General features: G+C 41.8%; 2 protein-coding genes across 2 annotated transcripts in view; both read right to left on the bottom strand.

Annotated features, from left to right (window-relative positions):
- Window positions 1-2,223: 2,223 nt before the first annotated feature.
- pou3f2b (POU class 3 homeobox 2b) lies at window positions 2,224-3,387 on the bottom strand. Its single transcript, XM_029504832.1, has one exon. It carries the CDS (start codon window positions 3,367-3,369, stop codon window positions 2,224-2,226), a length of 1,146 nt encoding a protein of 381 aa, XP_029360692.1. The 5' UTR covers window positions 3,370-3,387.
- A 7,913-nt stretch (window positions 3,388-11,300) lies between these two features.
- The window catches only part of LOC115044613 (neuroendocrine convertase 1-like), a 32,321-nt gene continuing 18,995 nt past the window's right edge, over window positions 11,301-24,626 (bottom strand). Inside the window, exons 5-7 of the mRNA XM_029503741.1 lie at window positions 21,407-21,530; window positions 15,350-15,519; window positions 11,301-11,438 (exon numbers count right to left, since the gene is read on the bottom strand). Coding sequence (XP_029359601.1) covers window positions 11,301-11,438; window positions 15,350-15,519; window positions 21,407-21,530 — 432 coding nt within the window. The remainder of the gene's footprint in view (window positions 11,439-15,349; window positions 15,520-21,406; window positions 21,531-24,626) is intronic.

Here is a 24,626-nt window from a genome sequence, read left to right as displayed (position 1 = left end):
AGGGGGAACACAAATCAGGAAGGAGGGCTAGAGAGAGAGAGAAAAAAAGCAAAAATAAAATTTGTTCCCACACAAGAGGAAACAAAAAACATCCCTGGATATCTGTCTTTGCATAAAAACAAAACAAAACAAAATAAAACAACAACAAAAAAAAGCTACTGTACGCAGAAAAGATGTATATACATTAAGCTGTGACGGTCCAGGTTGTGGCAATCCCGCTGACAGATAGAAAATATGTCTCCCTTCTTCCCTACAAAACAAAAGCCTCCTCGGTGTCGTTTCATATATATCTCGCACTTTGTGTCTATAAAAAAACCCATCGTAGAATAAATTACAATCTCATTAACAAAACTAAGAAATGAAATGAAAGGTCTACGAACAATTTGCCCCATAATAAAGCAACTCAGACGAAGAAGAACAAAATGGCTGAAATTAATGGCAACGAGCTCACAGAGAAATTAAAAGAACACCCTATGGATAATAATAATAATAATAATAATAATAATAATAATAATAATAATAATAATAATAATAATAATAATAATAATTTTGATCATATGCTGCAATTTTTGGAATGTCACCTAAATGTGTTTTGGGAATAAATTTATAGGCCTTATCATTATTATTATTTTTCCTTCTTTTCAAAGCCACTAATCCTGATGGTAATCGCGTCTTTTATCCTTTCTAGGTCTGATTCATTTGTGGACTACAGTAGGGTTATCGATTCATCTGAAGTCACTCCTTCCAGCACGATATTTTGATTGGAAACACAATCTAATGCAATTTTAGTGCGGACATCAAATGGCAAAACAGAACTCCTTAGACAATTTAAACAAATTAAATCGATTCCACATGGGTAAAAAAAAAATCTTTAGACCCGCCATAAAAAATGTTAAACCGCATATGACCATAATTTCGGAAACAGAATTTAGCGTTAAATAGCACACAAATACAAGGCAGTCGGTAGGTTATGGATGGAGTCAACCTGCTTGTTTCTGAAAACATTAATTCAAAAAGTGCCCCAGTGAAGGAAAAAGAAAAAAAAAAAGAATCAAGCCAAGACTTTTAAAGTTATACAATATTTACAAAAGTGAATCCAAATGTTCTGTAAGAGTTGGTGACGTATAGTTTTGCAGATATCAGTATATCTGTTGCCCATCCTGTTGGGGAAAAGTGCCAAATAGTCCAATAAATCGCCACCGAGCCTTTCCTGGAGCTGTGACACTCTGTGAGGGGTAGATAAAATGATTTAATGCTTATTTTCCGAAAAGTAGAAAGCACATTTTGTTTGTGAGCCTACTGGTGTTTGACTTATGGTAGAGGTCACACACTTTTACCACATCACTGCACTCAGGCCAATTACTGAAGAGTTCAGCCAGTGAGCTGCAAACATGGAATAATAATAATAATAATAATGATAATAATAATAATAATAATAATAATAATAATCTCTGTTGATAACTAAATCCTGACCACGGTCCTCACAGAATAAATAAGAGCTGAGTGGCCTGCAGTTTCCCAGCAGTGTTTTGAATGGAGCGGCTCTGTGCTGCCTGGCTGACAGATGGGACTCGGGCGATGCTCACCCTCAGCTGGACTCCACTGGACTAGGGCTGCAGCCTTTACTGGCCTCCAGTTTACTCCATTAACGCAGCTCCTTTGACCCCCCACCCCCCCCACCCCCACCCATCACCAGCCAGCCACCCACCAACCCATCACCGCTGGACGCACATTTTTGAGCTACAAAACTATACGCCTCTGCCTTTGCTTTCCCTTTTACGCACGGAGGGAGGAAAAACGTGTCGGGCTTGATACAAAAGTGGCAAATGGAAACCATTCAGGGATGCTTTTCGTCCGAAGCCAGGTGCCCTCAATCCCCTCCCCTCATTTTTTTTTTTTTTCGTCAAGTATGATTTCAATACACAATAGGGGCTACACCTTGAAACTGCGTCGACTGGAGTCACAGTGCTGGGCATGTATCCTCGGAGAACACAACACAGGCTTATGTTCCTTTAGCTCTGGGGAAGGAAAAAATGTCCTGTCCTCCCCTCACTCATTTTCCATTTCTCAGATAATTCACTGCAGATATTGTGTCAAGTACTCACTGCAATCTATTATACATAAAACACCCACTATATCGTTTCATAGTCCAGTGGTTTATATATAACCTTGGGGGATAAATAAAAAGGATAAACAAGTCCTGGAGGAGCGGTCCAGTAGAGTTCATTGGACCGGTGTCTGGACCCCGTGGTGCGGCGGCGTGTCCCCGTACACATCCTCGCTCCCCGGCAGAGCTCCTCCTGGAGGGGTCATGCGTTTCTCCTTCTGTCTCCTGTTACAAAACCAAACCCTCACCACTTCTTTCTCCAGGTGCAGACTGTCCGCCAGGGTGATTATTTCCGACGCTGCCGGTTTAGGGCACTTCAAAAAATGGCTCTCCAAAGCTCCCTTTACGCTTACCTCGATTGAAGTCCGTTTTTTCCTTTTCCTCCCCTGCGCCGCGATTTTGTCCAGGCTGGTCGGGCTGCCCGAGGTGGAGTCCGCCTCCTCCAGCCACTTGTTCAACAGAGGCTTCAGCTTGCACATGTTTTTGAAGCTGAGCTGCAGGGCCTCAAACCTGCATATGGTGGTTTGGGAAAACACATTTCCGTACAGGGTCCCCAGGGCGAGTCCCACGTCCGCCTGCGTGAAACCCAGCTTGATCCTCCGCTGCTTGAACTGCTTGGCGAACTGCTCCAAGTCGTCCGAGGTCGGCGTATCCTCGTCCGAGTGGTCGTGGTGGCTCTGCGGCCGGTGCTGGTGCTGATGCTGGGACGGAGGGTGGCCGTGCTCGCTGAGGTGCGGACTGTGGTGGTCGTCATGACTGTCTCTTAGGTTGTGATGGTGCATCCCCTGGCCGCTGCTCGGGATCAGCCCGTTAACGCTGAAGCCCGGCTGGGAGTAAATAAGGCTCTGGCCGTTCGTCGTCGCCATGCTCGGTATGTGCGCCGCGGTGGTGGTTCTCCATGCCCGGCCGTCGTGGTGGTTCCCGTGCGTCTGGTGCACCAGGTGGGGCGGCCGCGTCTGGTGCTGCAGGTTGCTGCTGGAGTTGTGCATCTCCTCCCGGGCGCCCTGCACCGCGGGTTTGATGTCCTGCTCCGCGCCGAGCGGGCTGGAGGACCACGGGGCTCCCTCTCCGTGGGACAGCGCCGTGATCCACTGGTGTGCGTGGCTGAGCGTGTGGCTGTTGCTCTGCAGCGGGTAGTCGCTCTGCAACAGGCTCTGCGCGTCCCGGTATGCCGTGGCTTGCTGCATGCTGCCGGGCTCCGAGTGCACGATGGATGCGCTGGAGGTGAGGATGTTGTAGTGGTTAGACGCTGCGGTCGCCATGACTCTCGGAGCCGGACTGGTCGCTCTTATTAAAGGAACCTCGCATTTGACAGATCCTCTCCTGCCCACAGGCGGCTCCCAGGCGCTCTGCCAAGTCTACGCCGAGGAGCACCTGGAGTCGGCCCCGCCCCCGCCGCTCATTGGACCTCAGAGGATGATGGACGTGGTCGCCAACGGCAACGGCGCGGCGATTGGCTGCGCGGAAGTCTCAACAAACACTACTCTCTTTGTTGGAGAGGTGCGAGTGGAGGCTCCCGTGGATGCGGAGAGCCGGAGTGCAGCATGGGGAGACGGAGCACCGGGATCAGCAGTGCAACTGTAAGATACAGTTGATTTACTTTGATAATCATGTTCTATCAAGACTCAGGCTGTAAGTAGTTTACTACCAGGGAGATCAGTATTTCCTCTGCTGGGAGGATTAATGCCAAAAAAAAAAAAAAAAAGGCTGTGGTTGCAGCATGTCTAATTATTTACTGAAGTGGACTTTAAAGTTTCTTGTTAATTATTGACTGCTCTCGCGGGCGCTTGTAATAATAAATGCTGTAATTGTGTGAAAAATATATACTGATACGTTTGGACAAGGTCAACTTTTTCATTGCATCGAGAGCTGGATTACTCAGAATCAAATTCATGTAGTCTGCACAGGCAAACTGTGACAGGACTGGAGCTGTTTGACAGAAAACTGAAGATGGGTGTTTTTCTGCTGTGCTGCAACATTTCTGCTAAGGCGTTGTGAGTTTATGCATATTGTTCCGACTGTCTCATTTGTGCAGTGTTGTGTGAATATGATAGAAATGACTGTGCTAGAGTATATTTTTATTTTTGGGAAATTGAACAATTCTATCAATCAATCAATCAGCCATTACTTTTCAGTTCAACATCATTTATAAAACCGTGGCATTTTAATTTACCTGTACGAGAAGATAATTGGAAATCTAATTGATTCAAAGCGGTTTTAAATCATCTTTCATGATGAAATAATGACAGATAAGACACTTAGTGCCTTCACTGTGTGTTTGAGATTCTAAGGTGCATTGTAGTTTAAATAAAACCATTTATAAATAGTTTGCTTTCTAAATCGATATATATATATAGATATATATATATATAAGAAAACGTGATTTATTGAAATCCAATTAATTTTACCGAAGAAAAAAATCTTTCATGTAATAACAGGTAAGTAAATTGGATTAGCTGAGTTAAATTGACCATGCTGGATTTAATGTAGCCTTGTCATTTACTGTGCTGAGAACATGCAGGTTAAAGTTTTACAGTTTGTTGAAACTGAGCAATATGGCTATTAAAAAAACGAATAGTATTGACTGCTGACATCGCTGCAAGGACCGTTGTTTCACTTTCAGTATGTATGACTCTTCTGGTTGATGTCTGAATTATCAGCACTTTTCAAAGACAATTTTTCCCCCAGTCTTTTGGCTTGAAAACTTCATAAAGTAAATGTAAGTAAATGTTTTGGGTCCAACTGAGCTGTAAAGTCAATTTTACAAGCCAGCCTCAGTAGGAGTGGCCTCAAACAGAAAAAAGGAGGGCCTGGATTCATGCTGAGGCTATGAAATAAATGCATTGATGAGATTTATTGATTATTTTAAAGGAAATTTAAGGAATTTAATCCTGAAAATTTTTCTTTAGTAAATTCACTTTGAATGACTTGTAGTTCTAGTCTGAGGGATGTGTGTGGGACCACCAGAGTGTGATGCATCAGTAGAGAGTTTTCCAGGATTTGTTACATCAATGAGACATTTAGAAATAATTTTCTTGTCTTATTGCAGCTATTTCAGAGCTAATAGTGTGAGAAAGAACCTCTCTGGATGCTTCCCATCCACTAAAGTAAGGCCATATGCAAGTGGAGAGGAGGATTAAGTCCAGACTCAGGCCTCCGGTCCAGAGTAGAGAGGGCAGGCTTCGATCCCATCCCAGCTGTCGTCCCCTGGTGTCAGCTTCAGGGACCAGGACTTTGTCCAGAGAGGGGACATTCCTGGCCATCCGCTGCTGGTTGCCATAGGGAGAGGTAAATGAAACAACGGCAGTCGCGTTGCTGAACCCCCACCGCCCTCCATCTCCACCCTGTTCCTGGACTATCTAAAGGCCTCTATTTAGAGAGGCTCTCTGCTGTGGGGACAAAGCCTTTGCAGGGATAAAGAAGGGAGGGGTAAAGAGCACAGGGCCCTGAGAGGGAGAAAGGGCTAGAAAAAGTGAAAAAGATGAGAGAGATTATGCCTGTCCTCAAAGCTGCTCCTCACACTCCAGCGAGATGAAGCAAACTGTGAGAAAAATGACAAACAAAACTTCAAATGCGAGGACAAGTGTTTTTTTTTTTCCTTTCTAAACTTCTGAGGCAAACAGTTAGTTCGGATTATTAGAAGGCATTAATAATTCCTGCTGTATATATGCAATTAAAATGCACTTTTAGTTAGTCTAAGGCCCTTAACAATTCAATCCACCAGAAATAAAGTAACACATACTGCCCACAAATTAAAACTATAAATCAACGCAGACAGTTCTTCAATATCCACAATTTATAACTTCTAAACTATGCAAATGATTGAAACTGTAATTAAACATTTTCTTTAATAATTTGGACCAAGGAGTAAAATTAAAAGGCAATAAAAAAGCAGTTATTAAAGAAATATTTTCACCAAAAATATATATCAAATCATGCAGTGAAAACAGAAAAGTTGAAACACTGAATATGCTCACCCACAAATCATTCTCAGCAACATTAATTTATTCCAAAAGTTCACACAGGGACACATGTCGTGTGTATAGATGGAGTGCGTGCAATACGCTGGCATGTAACAAAGGGTTCAGGGTTAGAGCTAAGTGCTAATTATAAAATGTCCTCTCTTCTCTGCTTTTTATGACCTGGATTCATTTCACACACTAAGTTACAGCTTATCTGTTTGTCTTGATGATGTTGCTTTAAAGGCCGGTGGTAACAAAGCCAAAACATTGATCTTTTTCACAAAGAGGAATAAAATATTCATACTTTACAAGTACATTGAGTGAGTCAAACATTCAAATGATTTTCTTCCCCAAAATAAAACTAGAATTACATATAAGATACTACAAGCATTAGTAATTAATAAGTTTGTGTTTTATTTTTACGGACAAACAGTAAACCAGATTGGTCAGACATGTTTGTCATGCTGCTGGACTGCTTTTATTAATAATACCTGTAAACAGTGATATAGAATCAACTGAGGATCAGCCAAAATGCTCACATTGCATGTACAAATCCAGCTCTTCATTTAAGTATTACTGATTGGGTCTTTAATGGGTCTCATTTCATAGGCTAATAATCCTTTATGGATGTAAATCCAGCTGTAGTAACAGCACATGAAGCCGCAAGGATTTAAGTCATATGAGGAAAAGTTGCCAGGCATGGTTCAGTAATTCATTGTGGTAATATTGAACATTATTGTGGCGTAACATTGAAATCGGCCAAATCAAAAGAACATTGTGGTAATTAGGCTGTAATTCAAGGAATTACCACATCGCCACACAGGCTTAAATAGTCGTGTTGGGAGAAACGCAAAGCACATTATTTTAATGGTGTAATATGCAAACTATGGCTCGTTTCAATTACATGGCTTAACAATGCATAAATGATGCGAACCTTGTTATTTGGACTGCAGGGTCCTCGGTAATTCAGTTGCTCAGAGGGGCCAACGTTAGGGGCCATGCTGCCTGCTCTTGTACTGTAGAAACCCAGAACTGAGCGGTGAGGACCTCTGCCACACTACATTTAAGGAAATAAAAATGAACAGCAGAGAATGTAAGCGTTAAATTAACAGTAGGATAATTATATGACCCGTGTGCTGTAAAGATTCAATTTCTAACGCTCTAATTAAGCGACTGTCTCCCCATACATCAGCTCACATCCCTCTGCCAATTTCTCACCAGAAAGCGTCCTGTGAGCGGAAATAATTAGATTTTATTAAGACGCAGCTCGTGCAATAAAGAAAATCAAAGGGGGGAGGGGGTGGGGGGTTGGTTAAATATGATATGTTTTTTAAATCATTGATTCGTCCACACACACACACAGTCCACTGAGTGCCATTTAAAGACAGGGGCTGTTGGATTCAAACTGGAGCAGAGAGACTAGGATCTTTATGTGTGTCTGACTATATTAAGTCATATAATAAACCGCCTGGTGTCTGCTGTGGAGGAACCTCTCCATGCCTAATAACTTTCAGCAGGATTTTACAAAGCCCACTGGAGAATTTCAGCACAGGGTCCCTTCTCATGTGCACTTATGTCATCGGCTACTCTGTCAGTCATTCAGCAATTAGTGAAAATCACCAAGAATGACATATTTAAACTCTCCTTCCTCTCATGAATGTGTCTGGCTTTTGATACTTTGCCTTGGATGTTTGGTCTTCTCTCTCAAAAGTCACGTGGGTGCAGAGTTTGACAGTAGAAAGGGGAACGTGTCTTTACACTCACCTCAGCTTAAGGCATGCGCACGTTGGAACCTGTGACATCACAACTAGTTTGGAGCCAGTCACAGGCCAGTATTCAAATTTACACAGCTGTGGTCTGTAGAATTGGGTCTGCAGTGACACACAGATTAAGACTGGTCTGTTCAATGAATCATAATCTTGGGCTGAGTAGCTGAAGTATTTCAATATTTATATTTTTCAATGTTTGAAAAAGTTTGCATATAATTTTGAGTGTAGGGAACTGCATCTGTATAACCCATATCAGAGACAAACTATTAACTATAACTGAAAAATTCTTTTGTACCAAAACTACGTCAGGAAGAGCAGCAAAAAAAGTCTTTAAATAGCTCTAACTTCGAATGTATTTAGAGGTAGAAACTGTTTAAGGATCTGAAACAAGACATTTGACTTGTTTTTAACCAACAAATAACTCATAATTAAAATATATGCAGATTCACTAATCAATTTATCCAATTAATCATTTTATATGTATTAGCCCAACTGCATATGGGCTATTGTCTGGGCCAGAAAGAAACACACAAGTACAATAGTTTTTAGTCTAACTTTATTCCTACAAAGACTAAACTTCCCAGTTGGAGCATTGGTGATTTATTATTGCCTCATCAATCATAACAGATGGATATTTCTTTGCTTTGCACCACGTGCCGCAACTTTTACGTCTACCTAAGCAGACACAAACTCACAAATCACAAGAAAAGAAAACCAATGTCATCCGACTTATTAAACCATGTTCTAAAGATATCCTGTGCTAGAATGTAACTTGCTTCATTACCGTAGACTGTCAAACATATATGGTTAAAAACAAAACAATACGTCTTCATCAGGCACAGCCCATAATAGCAGAGATGTCATGTTGTTGAGGCTTTATTTCAGATTAGCTGTTCAGATATCAAAAATCCTCGCTACAGCCCGTTTCAAGTCTTACATAACGAGAGTCTACCCACGCCTTTCATCCTTACTGTAATTGTTGTGTGCATCAAAGAGAGGGAGACTGGCAGGCTGTATGGGAGGATTAATACAGTGGGTGAGTGACGACATACTGGGGGGAGGGAGCGAGGGAGTGGCTGGGGAACAAGAGAGTGAGAGGAGAGAGGGTAAGATATGGGGTGAGAGGGAGGAGAATGAGGGAAAAGTAGGAGAGGACAAAAAGTGGGGAGAGAGTTAACGAGAGGGAGAGCATTAATTGTGTGCATTGTGTCGGGGCTCTTTTGCTGAGTGTGGATGTCAAGGTGCGGGCGCTAACCCCTCCAGCAGCCCGCCGTGATCTGAGCCAGCTCTCAGGCTGCTGTATTCCAATGCAATTAGGCCACTCAAAAGCCCGCTTAAAGCTGTCCCCCCCTCCACCCCACACACACACACACACACACACTGATAGCAACAGCCCCTGTGGGTCCCCTCCATTGTAGTGGGGAGGTGTATTCTGTCCCTCTTTGAGGCCCTGGATGAAGAGACCACCCCGGGGAGCAGAGAAAAGGGAGGATTACCTCTCTTTCTGTCCCTTTCCCTCTGTCTTTCTCTCTTTCTGTCTCTTTATCGCTCTTTCTCGGTCTTTCTGGTTTCACCTCTAAAGTATCTGAGCTCATGCAGGCACAGAGCAAAGCTTTGGTTAACTCCACCAAAGAGACACAACTTGGAGTTGTTTTTTTTTTTTTTTTTTTTTTTTTTTTTTCCCCAGGAGGAAACAGAAGATGACAACCAATGAGGCATTTCTGTGATGGATGTCATTGTGGGACTGCTTTAGCACTATCACTTTCCCTTTTCCTCTTTCATTATTCATACAGTCATGTATTTCAACAAGTGGCGTGGGGAGTGTAGCTGACTAGCTTTTCCCTGTTGGCATCAGTGCCGTAGCCTCAGTCAGCCAGTCCCCTCTGCGTGCTGTATTAAGAGAGCGCTCTTCACGATAGCAGAGTTCTCTTGGCTGGGTTTCAGTACGTCTCATCCCCCAGAAAGCATTTAAAGCAGATTACCAACCTAACGCTACACCTCCCCAATAAGAGAGGAGAGAGAGAGAGAAAAAAAAAAAAAAAACCTGGCACATTATCACCTGCAATACTATTTAATGGCATCAACAGATTAACGAGGTAATCCACACAATGAGGTCTTTGATTTGTGTGGTTTGGCAGGCAATAATGCCAGGCATAATGCACACTGTTATTTCAGACGTCCCAGCAAGAGAAAACCTGGCAGAAGCTGTTGCCTTTTTGTCTTTCTGTCAGATGAGCTTTTGAAGATTTTTAACTTGTGCATCTGCTGCTATAGCCTATTTTCGTTGTCAGAGAAATAACCTGCTGGCTGCTCCTGTGGCACATGTGCAAGGCAAAGGGGAGGAATCACAAGCTTTCTGAAGGCTGTTTAAACAGCAGGGCTGTGGAGTTCCCCCCTCCCCCCCCACACACATTTTTCTGCATAAGGACGTGAGTATAGGATATGTGTACGTGTGTGTGTGTGTGTGTGTGACAGATCTCGCGGTCCCATCGCTCATGTGCGGCTCGATTAGCCCCACGTGCCTCGTTCATCAGACGTGGAGGCAGAGCAGATGGCAGGAGACGCACCATGTTACCATGCTGCGGCACTATGTAACGCTGCTCTAATTGAAACATCAATACTGCCCTGTCAATACACTACTGCTACTTTACCAAATGCCACTACCTACAGACCTGCACTTGACTGGCAAAAAGGCGCTTTAACTCATCTTTGTTTTGTACTGAGACATGCGGCCTGAGAAAAAGTTCCTGGCTGATTCCAAAACGGCAACATTTTGGAATAGTTTCTTTCTGTCAGTTCAGTGAAACACCTCCCTTGGCTTCTCTTTGTGTACAGTGCTGTGATGGGAAAGGCAGGATGAGCCTTTCCCCTGTTGTATCTCCACTGTGGCACATTTTTTAATGAATTGATAAAAAGTTGAGGGAGCTCACATGGTTGTGATCAGTTAGTCAACATTAAATTCAGTGGAGAACAGAGAGAAATTAGGAAGATAGAAATTAATTTGTTATTTGTCCAACTCAATGAGGAGTGACACAGTTCCTTTAATAAATGAGTAATCCATTTCTTCTTGCACCGAGATGAATTCACCCTTCACTGAAGTGGAAAAAAACAAACATATCATTCACTAACCTTTGCAACATTCAGAGGCAAACGAAGAGTGGAGATGAGTTCCGATTCCTGCTTCTGGGACTATTTGTTTTTTTGGGAGGGATTTGTATGTTTGTGTGTGTGTGTGTTTCTGAAGAATGTGTTAAAACCATAGGAATTTACAATAAATGATCTCTGCTGACGTTGAGGCCACACAGTCGAAATACAGTACGTTGTGGATTGAGTCACGGTCGAGAGGTCTGCTGCACAGTGGAAAATAAGTCTTTATTTAACCATGGCTCATGTTTGTTTCTCCCCCTCTTCCTCTTCCTTCCTGCTCCCAGCTCCTCCACCTCCTGGATCTGAGGAGTCTGACTAGGGCACCTCTGCTATGACAGCATCCTGCAGAGTCTGCGACGGTAAGGATCTGATCTCTCTGATCACTTCATCTGTAATGGCCTCTGATGTCTCAAAAAGCTCCACAGCAACAGGTCTTGCGATGGACTTTTGTAACTGTTGGATGTGAAATAGGTGAGGGTGAATGCATGAAAAAAGAGACTTGATCGATACAAAAACTAATGAGAAGCATAGAGAAAGGCAAGTGGGCCATTTTCAGTAGTATTTTTGTATTATTGTTATGATAATAGGTAGATTATTATCAGAATTAATCTGATCAATTCATCTATAAAATGGCTGAAAACAATGAATAAATCTTTTGCTAAAGCCTGAGGTAACAGAGATAATACTTTACTGTCACACAACACAATATAGATTATTTGGAGAAGAAAAAAATTATGCAAAGGATAAATCAACAATCAAAACAATCACTTTTTTTTTTCTTTTTTCTGGAAGATAATAAATTGTTAGTTGTCTCATCTGTCCGAACACTGCGAGTACTTAAACAGGCTTTTATTCTACTTCACTGATTAAAATTTGCAACACATTTGGCTGGAAACCTCACTTTAGTGTCCAAAACTAATCCAGTGACATCAAAAGGTATAATTTCCGCAGACTGCTCCAGTGCCCCCAAAAGACATTACTTTTACAGGCTTAGTGGTTCCCCCTATGACTGGTGTACTGACAGCCATGTGATAAATCTGTGAAGTGGTCCTTTAATTTAATTCTAAAAAGCCACCATTTTTATTTATAGTTGTTGTGGTACATTATTCATTCTTGTTAAGACTCCTTGAGGCCCTCCGTCTGTTGCATTTCACATCAACACCACTTGCGGCAGGGGTTGTGGCTCCTTTCCCCCCACCTTATGGCTGTCACAGGTGCAAATAAAATCGAGAAACCATTCACACGAGAAAGAAACAGAACATGAGCTTTTCCCACAAAATTGAGTCAAGTCTGTTTTCTCAAGGAAAAAGACAAGGACAAACTGCTAAATTTGAAACCAATCAAAAATTGGGTCTGTCCACAGTAGCCACGTTCAGATTCCAGTAAGGATTTGATCTTGGCTCAAGCTTTTAGTGAATGTTGACGTCTCCAAGTTGTGAGGAATCCCTAGCCGGCAGCTTACATCGGGGGTTTCAGTGATACAGTATTTACAAGGCATGAGGAAGTGGGAGCACTGCAACAGGCAGCAGCGTACACGGCACTTTCAATTATTTCTCACAGCATTCATGAAAATAGAAGCACAGCGGGGCGGACAGTATGAACGACCAAACTAAAAAAAGACATGGAGTGAAAAGAAAACTCCCAAGCCAAAATAAAAGGCGACGTATGCTGTTGCTGGTGCAGAGCTGAGAATAGAGTGTGCCTCAGAAATAGAGATAGTGTGCCGGAGTATAGATAGGAAGAGCAGTGATGGAGCAAAAACCTCAGTGTCAACAACTGAGGATATAGATTTGACACAAGCTTGCCTGATAAACTTTCACTCCGCTTGCAGCTACTCATAAAAACAGTAGCCGTGAGCTGTTATAATTGTATTGCGCCTAGAAAGCATTTGCTTGATTTGTATAAGTAATTAACTACGATGGAGTGATTTTAATCTTCCTGTAGTCTTAAAATGAAACAAGCTTTGTGTTTTCTTTGTGTTTCTGAGGCTTTCGGCCAAATGCTAGCTTTAGCATGCTAACAAGCTGTTAGGGCCTTGCAAGAAATGGTTTGCCTCACTCGTAATGCTTCGATACAAATTCTAGAAAAGATTGCATAAATGTAATACCTGTAAATATATCAGATACGTTTGCATGTAAAAGGCGGCAACTGCAGTGGAGCCAGGGAGAGCTTGGCTGTCCCTAACAATACTGGGGCACCCCTGAAAACACCATTTGTGAAATTTTGGGGGCTCTCCAAAATTAATAACGATGCTGTTTCACAGGGCAGTGTCTGGTTTGGACCTTCATCAACATGGATGATGCAAAAAAAAAAAAATATATGTATGCATATGTATCATTCCTACTCCTTTAAGAATGGCCCTGTGGGAAAAAACCCCACGCTGTAGTTCACACACTTTTATTGGAAAAATCAGTGGAGCATCAGTCGTTGGTGTTGATCCTCTGGGACCATGAATGCTGCTATCTGATGACACACTGTGCAAAATCACTGTAACATTCTTTCATTTTTGATCACCTAATAGCAGGTCTGACATGACTAAATCTGTTGTTTGCTGATTTTGCTTTCTGATTGATTCAATTTCTGAGCTTGCATGCAATAATTGCAAATTAAACATTTGCAAAAACGGAGAGGCACATGCGTCCTTATGTAGTAAATTTGAGGGATTTGATTGTAATGATCAAATCTCATAATTTATCACAAATCACAAATAAATGCAGACTTACTCAAGAATAGTTTGGTGAATCTGAGAAACCTCAAAGAAAACAGTTAGAGAGGTTTGTGGTTAGACCGAGAATGTTGAGTGAGTGTTAAAAGATGAGTCAAATCATTTTCTTTTTTCTTTTTTTTTTTGAAAATAAAAAAATAAATAAATCTGAATGATGGCCAGTTGTCAGGAATGAACCTAGTGAGCATAGTCGTGTTATTAGCCATGGGAATAACCTTAACTACAAAAAATAATAGACAAGTGGAAATAAACAGGAAATATCCTTCAGATTGAAAGCTTTGGAGGGTAAATTTAGCATGTACCTCAGCAGTGTACACTATATCCTGACCGCCCTCTAACTCATCAACAAAAACACATGATAACCAGCTTTTCCTGCAGCTGATCTCTCTTTCCTCTCCCTTGGATGAGAGGCTATTAGTGAGGGAGAGAGAGGCTCATAGACAGAGATGTTTGTTTCCCAGCCCTTCCACTGTCTCCGTGGGACGACCCTCCCCATCCACCCCCCCAACCAACCCCCCAACCTAATGGATCAAACAAAGGACATCATTTGTAGGCCAAGTCTTTTCTGAGCGTCTCTCTCCTCGGCTCTGCATACCAATCCAATACAGCCCAAGGAAAAAAAGCCACGCTGTGGTACGTGTGTGTGCGTGTGTGTGCGCGTCTGAGCTGAGGGTTGGAAGGTCTGTTTGCCTCTCCGCCAAGCATCGATTTATCCTTTTCTCCAATTTATTTTTCCTCCTAGCCTCTACGATCCATTCAGATCTGCCTCTAGGGGAGGCACTTGGGGTAAAGACGTTGTCAGGCCGCGTTGTTGCCTCCTAACACGGGCTCAAACTCATCTACAGGCCCAGGGACCGTGTACGCCTGCAAGGATATGTCGGGCGGCAGCGTGCACACAAACAAGGCTACCTGTCGTCCAGCGGCACTTTTTTGTCAGAGCTGTAATTGGCCTGATAATGCGGCATAAAGGACACAGACAGAAGGCTTTGGTGATTTTGAGAGGATAATCCTAAGTCTGAAAGAAAATTATATTTGTTTCAATTCAGACACTGCTGGAAGATGATTAAGAAGACCACAAAATGCCCTCTAATTTCAAAAGGAAGTCATGTGCTGGCCTTTTTTTCTTTTCGGTTCTTTTTTTTTTTTGTCAACTGTTAAAGCACCCAGAAAGATATTTAATTGTTCCTTATAATCAGGCCTAGACTCGGTCCACTGGCAGATATGATCAGAATAACAATATCTCAAGTCTTGATTCAACTGTCTGATCCCTATCTCTGTCTGTATGATTCTGACATTTTCAGATGTTATTACTCAGACTCAAGGATTTGTATCCTAAAGCCTTGACGGTGATGACAGTGTTCAACAGAAATGCTGCATCTGCACAAATCCTCTTTCGTACCCCCTACACACACGCAGAGCGGCAGACACGCACACACGGCACAGATCAGTGAGCCATTCTTCAGTGTCACAGTGAGCGACGCCTGGCACATCCTTACACCTGAGCTTGATCAATGCAGATATGTCCAGAGGGAAATTGAAATCCATAGGAAATTAGGTGGCGTCAGTGATTTATTGGAATAGTAAATCACAGCGTGCGATGTGGGAAACGTGTGTTCCAGTATATAGTATGCTACAATACCTTTGGTCTGACTGGTACAGTGATATCAGCAGCCCGCACCTTCCCGTTTCTCTCCATTTGGTAGACCCATTGAATCAGATCCAGAGGGGGGTACCAGCCCCTCTTGTACTCCCCACTGGGAGGGACAGGGTGACGCGACCCCATGGACACAATACTCTGCAGGGGTCTCCCTGAAATACAAAAAGAGAAAGCATAGAACTACAGTTAAAGTGTTGTTTGGCACTGCCTGCCTGAATAGCTACATTTTTATTCAAATGTCAAATAAATTTTCTGCAAATGTTTAAAAAGTTTCCAAGGACTAAATGGGCGTTGGGTCCCTAAATGCATCAAGTGGGGTGCAGTGAGAGATGAAAATAAAAAAATAAAAGAATACAAACCAGACACAGATTTTTCCGGCCTTCTTTTTCCAACTTGAAATGGTTGAATCAGTTAATAATAGTTTAGCTGAAATACATTTTACACAGTTTTCACAGAGCCGATTTGATAATATTTATGAATGCCCCCTTTTCAGCAATAGTCTCCATATAGCTAGCCTTAGTGGTAGTGGTAGAGTTAATGATTCTCAAAACACGGGACGGATTTTATTATGAGACAGTGACAACGTGTGATGACCAAAATAAAGGGTTGACGTGGTATTTTCATGACATAGTAACCAGCTGGATGATAGCGATGCTAGCTTTTGCACATGTAGAATAAAGAAGTGGGGACAGCTCTCAACACTGGCAAATCATACCATCCTTAGGATAAAAAAAAAAAAAAAATCATTTTAAATTTAATTACACTGGAAAATTTCTTTAGCAAAATTGAAATACCATGAAAAGAAGCCTCCTGCCTTTTATCATAAAATCCTCTTGCTACTTTCATTCAGGGTTTTGAATGAGTTATATTTTGAAAAAAGCTGAAACTGGACTTGTAGGTACTCCTACAGGCTCACTTGCTGTAAACTGTGACAGTGGGTGTAAAAAAAAAAAACAACAAACCTCACACAACCAATGTTTACTTTGATTTAGCATGAATAAAAGCTTAAATCCTGCACCTGTTCTCCTTCAAGAACAGCAGCAGCAAAATGTTTTCCCTTTACAGGGGTTTCCTTGACACCCTATGCTTGTGAGGGATGAAGACACTTAGAGTTGAGTTGAGTTGAGGAGGGGAATAAAATATACAAATCGGACACCGAGTAGTTGTTGTCTCTTGGAGGAGATTGCTAGTCATGCGAGTGAGTGAATGTTGAAATGAATGCAGAAGGTTTGTCTCCAGAACAAAACAGAGGTAGTGAATGTGAATCCAAACTCAGAATCACCTCCCAACACACACACACGAGCACACACACTACCAAAGCCCCTCCCTTGCTGTTTTGTTTTTTTTTTTTTAAATCTTTTTCCAGGTACTCTGCTTGTGCTCTAGCTTGTTTTTGTCCAGCATTAATTGCTTTTTTTTTTTTTTTTTTTCTCTTTGCAGAGGAGAAGAAAAGACAACGACACGGCGGTGAGGGCTGCGGCTAATGGAGAGGCTGTAATTGTGAATGGAGGCATTCATCTGGAGATGTCGTCCATGAATTGCGTCGCACAATACCAAGCGCCGGGCTGCTCAGATCACCAACCAGTCACCAAACACACACATGCACACACACTGAACCCTCAGATCAGTGGTGCTCAGAGTAGTAGCATAATCACACCTCCGCGGAGAGCAATGCATCGAGTAAGGGAGGAGAGAGGGAGGAGAGGAGCTGGAGGGGAGGAGAGGAAGAACAGGGGAGAAATTATACAAGGAGAGAGAGGAGGGGAGGGGAAGGAGGAGTAGGAGAGAGGATGGTGAAATTGATGTTTCCTACCATTTGATTTGGGCCATAGAGCCCAGGAGGCAGATCAGATAGAGCCACATGTGCACACACATAGCACACATATTTTTGCATACAGGTACAGCACATGCACATACCGTTTGTATACAGACTCACATAAATGACACAAAGGGTACATGCACAGTTTCCTACTCACACCCACAGGACACAAATAAGAGGACATACACCATACAGCAACAACTGTATCTGCGTGCTTAGAAGTAAGCATGCATATACATGCACAGTTTGACAGACAGGTGGACACACACACACACACACACAAACAAACAGTCACATTACTTTAAAGCTATACATCCAAACATCATGTGTATGATTTGTCAGGGCTGAAAGTAGTATCTCGTAAACTGCACGATTCCCTCTACCTGCTGCAACAGCAAAGCCCACACACACCCCTGAGTCAAACAAATACCATTAAGCCAAAATACACAGAAAGATGGGTTTAAAAAAAAAAAAAAAAGACACAACAAAGCCTATGTGACGGTGTATAAACAAAAGAAAAACTCTAATCTCCGTGAGGCGAGACGAGGCACCTGTCAGCGCGGCGGCTCCTGCTACTACAGAGAAACATCAGGACACAACAACTCAATTAAACATACCATCCCTGTTCAATTACTGCCACATAATCACAGCAATTTACCTTCACTTGCCACACAGCCACCAAACAAACACTCATGGGGGCACACACACATAAAGAGGCGGACAAACATGTGATCCTACACATAAGGAGCGTAAAGCTCACCATGAGGTATCTGCAGGGTAACTGACATAGCTGCTAATTTACTTTTTCTCTAAAAACAACTGCACTTGCATACATGCTCACAACATCATATCTATCGATGTTTCTGACGCACAGATAGTTTATTAGTGTATAAAAGAATGATAATGCATAAAACTGTCTTGGATCAGATTCCGTCATGTAAATTGGGAATCAATGGGATTCTGTGAAATTTCATCCCTTCTTGATAACTAATGGGTTCAGAGACAATCATTTGGCACCTGTCATTACATAAAACACCCAGGCGCTGTATATTGAGTGTTACTGTACTTGGAATGAGTAACGTAATTATTTTCCCACCATCGTAACCTCTTGTCCCCGATATCCTCCCCTCTGGAGGACATAAATAATTCCTGCCCAGAAATCAGTTTAGCTTCCATTTAGACAGCACAGAAAGGCGACAGAGACGGCAATTTATTTACAAAAACAAATACAGTCCGCTGTAACAGCTGTGCAATAAATCCTATTTTGCTGAAGGTTGTTATGCCCGGTTGTTGTTGAAGTGTTCATTCAACTTGATGGTCATTTCGGAGGCTGCAGTTCATGGTGCATGACGGTAGGATTTATTGCAGGACTGCTGTATTAGACTGCATTAGTTTAGGCCGGGTGTGACTTATTAACTGGCAACTGTATTCTTTCTTTGACTCCAATAAATTGCAGAGGAACAGAGGATTTAACAGAAGACACAAGGGGTCACAGAAAATCAGTATATGTTAGTTGCTTAGTAATTTCTGCTCCCAATGGGTCGTGCGTGGTCTATAATAATCACAGGGTAGACCTGGAACAGGACAGAAATCATTAAAATCACTCCAGTGAAAACTGCAGATCATCTAGTGACGCTAAATTTCTTTGGACAGGAATTGGGACTTTCCCCAGACAAAGATTTTGTCTTTCACATTTATTGCTGGCACTCTTTGACCAGGGACTTCTCAAAACCAAATGATAAATGTTCCTTAATGACGCTCATATTATATGGCTAAAAATGCTGGCACAATTCTGCATATACCTCAGGCGGATTTCATGTCTTATGCTCGGCCCCTTAGTTCCAATTAAAAGATACCTCAATGCAAAGAACATTCTGGCATTTGTGTGCTTCCAACTTTGTGCTTGGCCCTTTCCTGTTCCAGCATAACAATGTCACTGCGCACAGAACCTGCTCCATTAAGAGCTTTTTCCAGTTTGGTGAAGAAGAACTTGAACTTGTCAATGCCTTCGAGCTATGACCTTACTGCCCAGCATCACTATCCAACCTCTAATGCTTTTGTGGCTTCATGCCTGCAGCCAGTTTTCCAAATTTTACAAACAGCGTTCCCAGAAGAGTCGGGGCTTGTCAGCTACAGAAGCATATTAACATTGGTTAATAATGATTTTTTAATTTCACATGGGTTTAACAGACTTTACAAAGAGGGAACTACATATTTTGTTCAGGTGCCTTTGTACATTTGGCCATGGGGTGTCTGTGGCTGTATCTTCAGCCCATATCACATAAGGATACAAACGCGAGAGCAGCCTAGGTTTGCTCATGTGAAAAAAAGGTGAATAAACACAAATAGGACAGACGTGTGTTCTGATCTTAGATATGAACATAACACTTGAACTAGTTTAACACTTTTGGAAATACACATGTGCTTCCTTTTGGAGAGCTAGTAAAGAAAATGTACTATTTTTAGAGTTGCATGCTAAATATGAAGCTAGAGCTAGCAGCTAATTAGTTTAGCACAAAGAGGGCAACAATTGGGTTACGGCTATATTAACGGCTTTTTCCTTTGTAAGGATGCACTGTTTTTTTTTTTCTTTACAGATGAGTGTTTCAGCTCAATTTCTCAAAATATTTGTGTGACAGTGCATTAATATGCGATTATCAAAGGCATTTTTGATACTAGACAGAATTTAGCTTCACAACAGCTAATACCAAAGACAACAAGGTCAGTAAAACTTATGGTTAATTTTCTATGTTGCTTGGGTGTCATTGTGTGTCCAAAATAGTTTTCAAACGGCTTCCAAACCATTTGCTGTTTACAACAAAAATGTAGTGGGGTGGATGTAGCCTTGGTAAGCCGAAGAGGACTTTTCAAAAGATGGAAGCTTTGCCTTCATTATATGTTGAAGATATGAAAGTCTCCATCATCATCATCAAACATCATCATAGGTCTTCTAACAGGAGATCATCCGGAAATAAGAATCGCAACATTGTGGCCGAAGGTGACGTTCAAAGCACAGTGTTTAAACCACCTCAGGTTGATGGCAGCGAGGATAAGCAACACTGTAAGAACCTGTGAATGAGTTGTGAATGAGTGTGTGTGTGTGTGTGTGTGTGTGTGTGTGTGTAGACAGCAGATTGACTAACAGCTTGAACTTGGGTTAGATCCAGGAGGACAGAGAGGGATACATGGATGGATGGAGAGAGAGGGAGAGGAGTAGGGGGAGCCATTGATTTCTGAACAGAGAGATCAGCATCTTGACAGAAAGAGACGAGGGAGCATCAGAGCAAGACACACACACACACGTACACACACACACACACACACACACAGGGAATGGGAGAGAGAGTTCCCAATGCGTCCCTCAGGTGAAATTCCATGACTTTTCCATCTCTATCCAGGTCCCCAGAGCTGAGCTGAAGATTTTCTTCTTTTCTTCCTGGTCATCTGGTTTTACATCAAGTTGCGTTAAAAGCATGCCATAATGTAGCTGGAGTGATGAAGTTATGGGTGAAATAAAACCAATAGTAAAATCCTTTCACATTATATTTGTTAAGGTCCCTGACTTTTTCATTTCTATTTTACAAAAGTCCATGATAACCCAGGACCTCCACGACCAGTGCAAACTCCTGCTGACAGAGATCAAGAAAAAAGTCTGATTCCGTGTCCATCTCACAGAATGCCATGGTGATTTTAACAACCCCACTACCCCCGACAGGGAGAGGGAGGACAGTGCTGTTTGTGCCGGTGTGGCTAACGATGCGCGCGTGTGTGTTTTGGTTTGTGTGGATGTGCGGAGGTCGTGAGCACTGGGGGAGCTGACACACGCTGTGGAAGAAGAAGTGGTATTGGGGAAGGGCAACCAGGGGTCGGGCTGTAATTACACATCACAGTCCCTGTGGTCAGCGGCCCGACAGACTTCTTCTGACTACAATGGGTCAGTGGAAGGAAGCAGAGATGGCAGGTGGAGGTGGGAAAGGAAGGTTGGGAGGTTTTTTTGCTTCCCACTTCAAAATCAAAAGCTTGGGATTGATCAGAATACCACTTCTATGTACAAATATCATGTGCTTATTTTTTCACATTCTTCTTTGCAATAAACTTGTGTATTAATTAATTAGGCTCTCAGTGAATGCAGTTTATCAAAAGTACACTACACTGCATGCGTCAAAACTGTGTAATTAGTAAGCTGCATAAGTTTAGTGCAAGTTGACTGTTTCACATACTGTCCACGGTCCTGTGTGGGTGGTAGGTGCCATAGAGGATGAGAGAAACACTGAGTAAGGATCCAGCTGCCTCCTCTTCAGTCCCCCTCGTACAGCTCCTCACTGTGCCGCTGTGGTCAGTTACCTGGAAACAAACATACGCAGCAGCGTTCTGAAATAATTCATGTTGAAAACTTCCAGAAGTGGACATTGTACAGCCACACTAGAGGGAGACGCCTGGCAGTGTTTTAATATCTGATGGATAGAACGAGGCAGCACAACAACATAGTGGTTAGCGCTGTTAGCCACAATAAGAAGGTCATGGGTTCGGTTTCTGCCCTGGGTCCTTTCTGTGCAGAGTTTGCATGTTCTCCCCCGTGCCTGTGTGGGTTTCCTCCAGATAAGCGGTAGAAGATAAATGGATAGGATGGATAGGAAATTATACCTTTACCATCTGTCTTGAACAGAAAAGGCCAATCCTTTGGTTGTCTCTACCTGCATAAAACCGAGGAAACGGCAAAGAAGTCTCATACTCGCATCAGAATAGGTCAAAACAAACTCATATTCATTACAGCTAGCTATTTTGTGGTGCAAATAGTTTTTTGTGTTCTATGCTCTTTTTTTTGTGGTACTTTGGGGTCACAAGCAGATTCGACAAAATGATGAGAAGACAAAAAACACCACATTCTTAAGAATCTGCTTCAGTGCTGCTGTTCAGTTTTTGCTTTCAGTGTTTTATTAATCTGTTTAATAGAGGCAATCCTGCTTAACACAGTTGTCGTACAAACCATGACACTCATGTGTTGCACAGAGAGTTTATAGTGGCTGCTAATTTTCCGCTCGTGTGCCTAGTTGGAATTTTACATGTAGAGTATAATTAAAGCAATGAAGTCAGTTTTTATTTATCATATGACCATAGCGCACAACATATAAGTAAAACAACACAAAGATAACATTGTTGGTAACTTTACAAAATAGCTGTAGAGTAGCTTGGTGGGGGCCCAAGTCCAAAATTAATTGCTGGTAACATTTTGAATAAGGAACTTGCAATATAGTTATTAATGATCTTGCACTTATTTGTTAGATTTATTTGAATCTGTGTAGGTACTGGCAGCGTAAAGCACCTTAAGGCGACAATATCCAAGTACGAGGCAATGATTCATGCTACGTACTTGTCCCTATGAACTAAGCCAGTGCCAGTGAAGCTCTTCACCATTCATCTGGCAGCACCAACATCATTCTCCACACACAGGTGTGTAGAGATGCTCTGCATCTGTCACAAAAGATGTTACAGTTGTCACACTCAGCAGGATGTGGCAAAAGAAAATGAGATCACTCCTTTTCTCTGGACATCGCAGGGAGCCAGATGTTACCTGATGCATCGGTTGTTTTCTTCTATGGTGCATTATGTGGATTTTATGCTCCTGACGGTGTGGGTTAATGTCATGTAATTTGATTGTGAATTTAAGTGAGCGCAGAGCTGCGACCCTGAGACACTTGACATGATGTTGGGTGCGCACTTTACATCAAATTTTACTTCAACTTAAGCCTCGACGACGCACAACTTGAACTCATAATGACCAAAGAAAAATAAAGTTAATTTTACTGGGTTGATTCTGACGAATGACAAACGTGGCTATATGCAATTAATGCTGTAGAAAAATACAGCTTAACCATTGTCTGGTTCATGTGTTCACTGTCTGTACTCTAAAGTTCATTTGTAAAGTACAGAGCCAGCGCCTTCTCAAGTACAACAATCTATCATGTTATGCCAATTATATTATTGCTCACATGTCTCAGTTAAACTTTCATTTACCTTATAGCACCATTTTCAACTGATCACCTAATTAGTTTGGAATCATGTAGTTTGTGAAAAAAATTATACAAGAGGAAATACATTTCATATCTGCTGCTTATTCAAACTTTATATAAAGCTGATATTTCTGTCTATGCAAAGAGTTTCTCCATCATGTTAAGGTGCCAAGAAGCACCTTGATTCAAAGCTGGTGAGACAGAGCAGAGCAGCTGCCCAGCTTGAGTGAAGCAAACATTCAGACCAATTCACTCTATTTTGTTGGCTGGTTGTGCATTCTCATTTTTTATTTATTTATTTTTTGTCTAGTTTTGCTGTTGGTGTTATTTTTTAAGTGATTTTGAGTATCAAGACATGTGCTATACAAGTGCTATGCATGTTTATGATGATTGTTGTTGTTATTATTATTACGGATGACAACAACAACAATATTAATAATAATCACAATATGACCCATTTTTACACTTTATTTATTATGAATAATCATTTCTTTTCCTACATTGCCATTCTTAAGGATGCCACTTTAACACAATCTAATTTCCTTAATATACTCAGGTTGTGAATAATAAAATAAAGAAATAACTAAATTTTTGATTCCTTATAAAAAAATAATACACATTTTTCAATTGCAGATTGATGTGCAAAAGGGGAATTTCCTCCATGTGGAATTAAAACTCCAGCACAATGAATCACAATGAGTGAGTGTGTGAGTGCTCTGAGCGGACCAGAGGCCAGGCTTGGCGGCCCCCAGCAGAGCGCCATATTGAATTGTTGTTGGTCAACAAACAGCTGGATGCTACAGGTAGATCGATACGCCTCGCATGCCTCCCAGTCTCCCAGCATGCCTCTCTACTGAGTTGACATGGCTCTCCTAGGAGCTGTGACCCTGCTGTCACTGGGGAACCCCATGAGTTAAACATTTTCAGCTCCCTAGTTGTTTTCATTTGAGCTGAAGTTAAATTTTAATGTAAAGTTGCTCCTCGAGCATGATCAAGAAATCTATAGCTTTACAGTTCTATTTATCTTTGATTCACTGTGTTTTATTGTGTTTTTACCTTTAGTATTTTGTGTTTTATTGTTTTATTTTGTTTATTTTAATGTACAGCACTTTGGTAAACTTTGTGTTTGTTTAAAATTGTGCTTTATAAATAAATTGATTGACTGATTGATTTAATGCAGCAGTAAATGTCACGCTTGCAGAAGGTGTCAACCATATGTACACATATGTACACTTAATCTTCATATCAATTGGCCTCTATCTTCCCATCAATCACAAATAATTGGGAAGAAACAAAGCAAGTATTATACTGAGTCCATATTAAATGATGTGTAACTACAGAGGGGATAAAAACTGTGAGAACTACAGAACACAGAAAACCAAGGGCAGAGAGATAGGAGAAATTAAACTGACTTTTAGACATAGGAGTG

This window comes from Echeneis naucrates, chromosome 6, assembly GCF_900963305.1.
Source record: "Echeneis naucrates chromosome 6, fEcheNa1.1, whole genome shotgun sequence".
Classification (NCBI taxonomy): domain Eukaryota; kingdom Metazoa; phylum Chordata; class Actinopteri; order Carangiformes; family Echeneidae; genus Echeneis; species Echeneis naucrates.
Note: the sequence above shows the minus strand (reverse complement) of the source record. Positions and strands in the feature narration are given on the sequence as shown.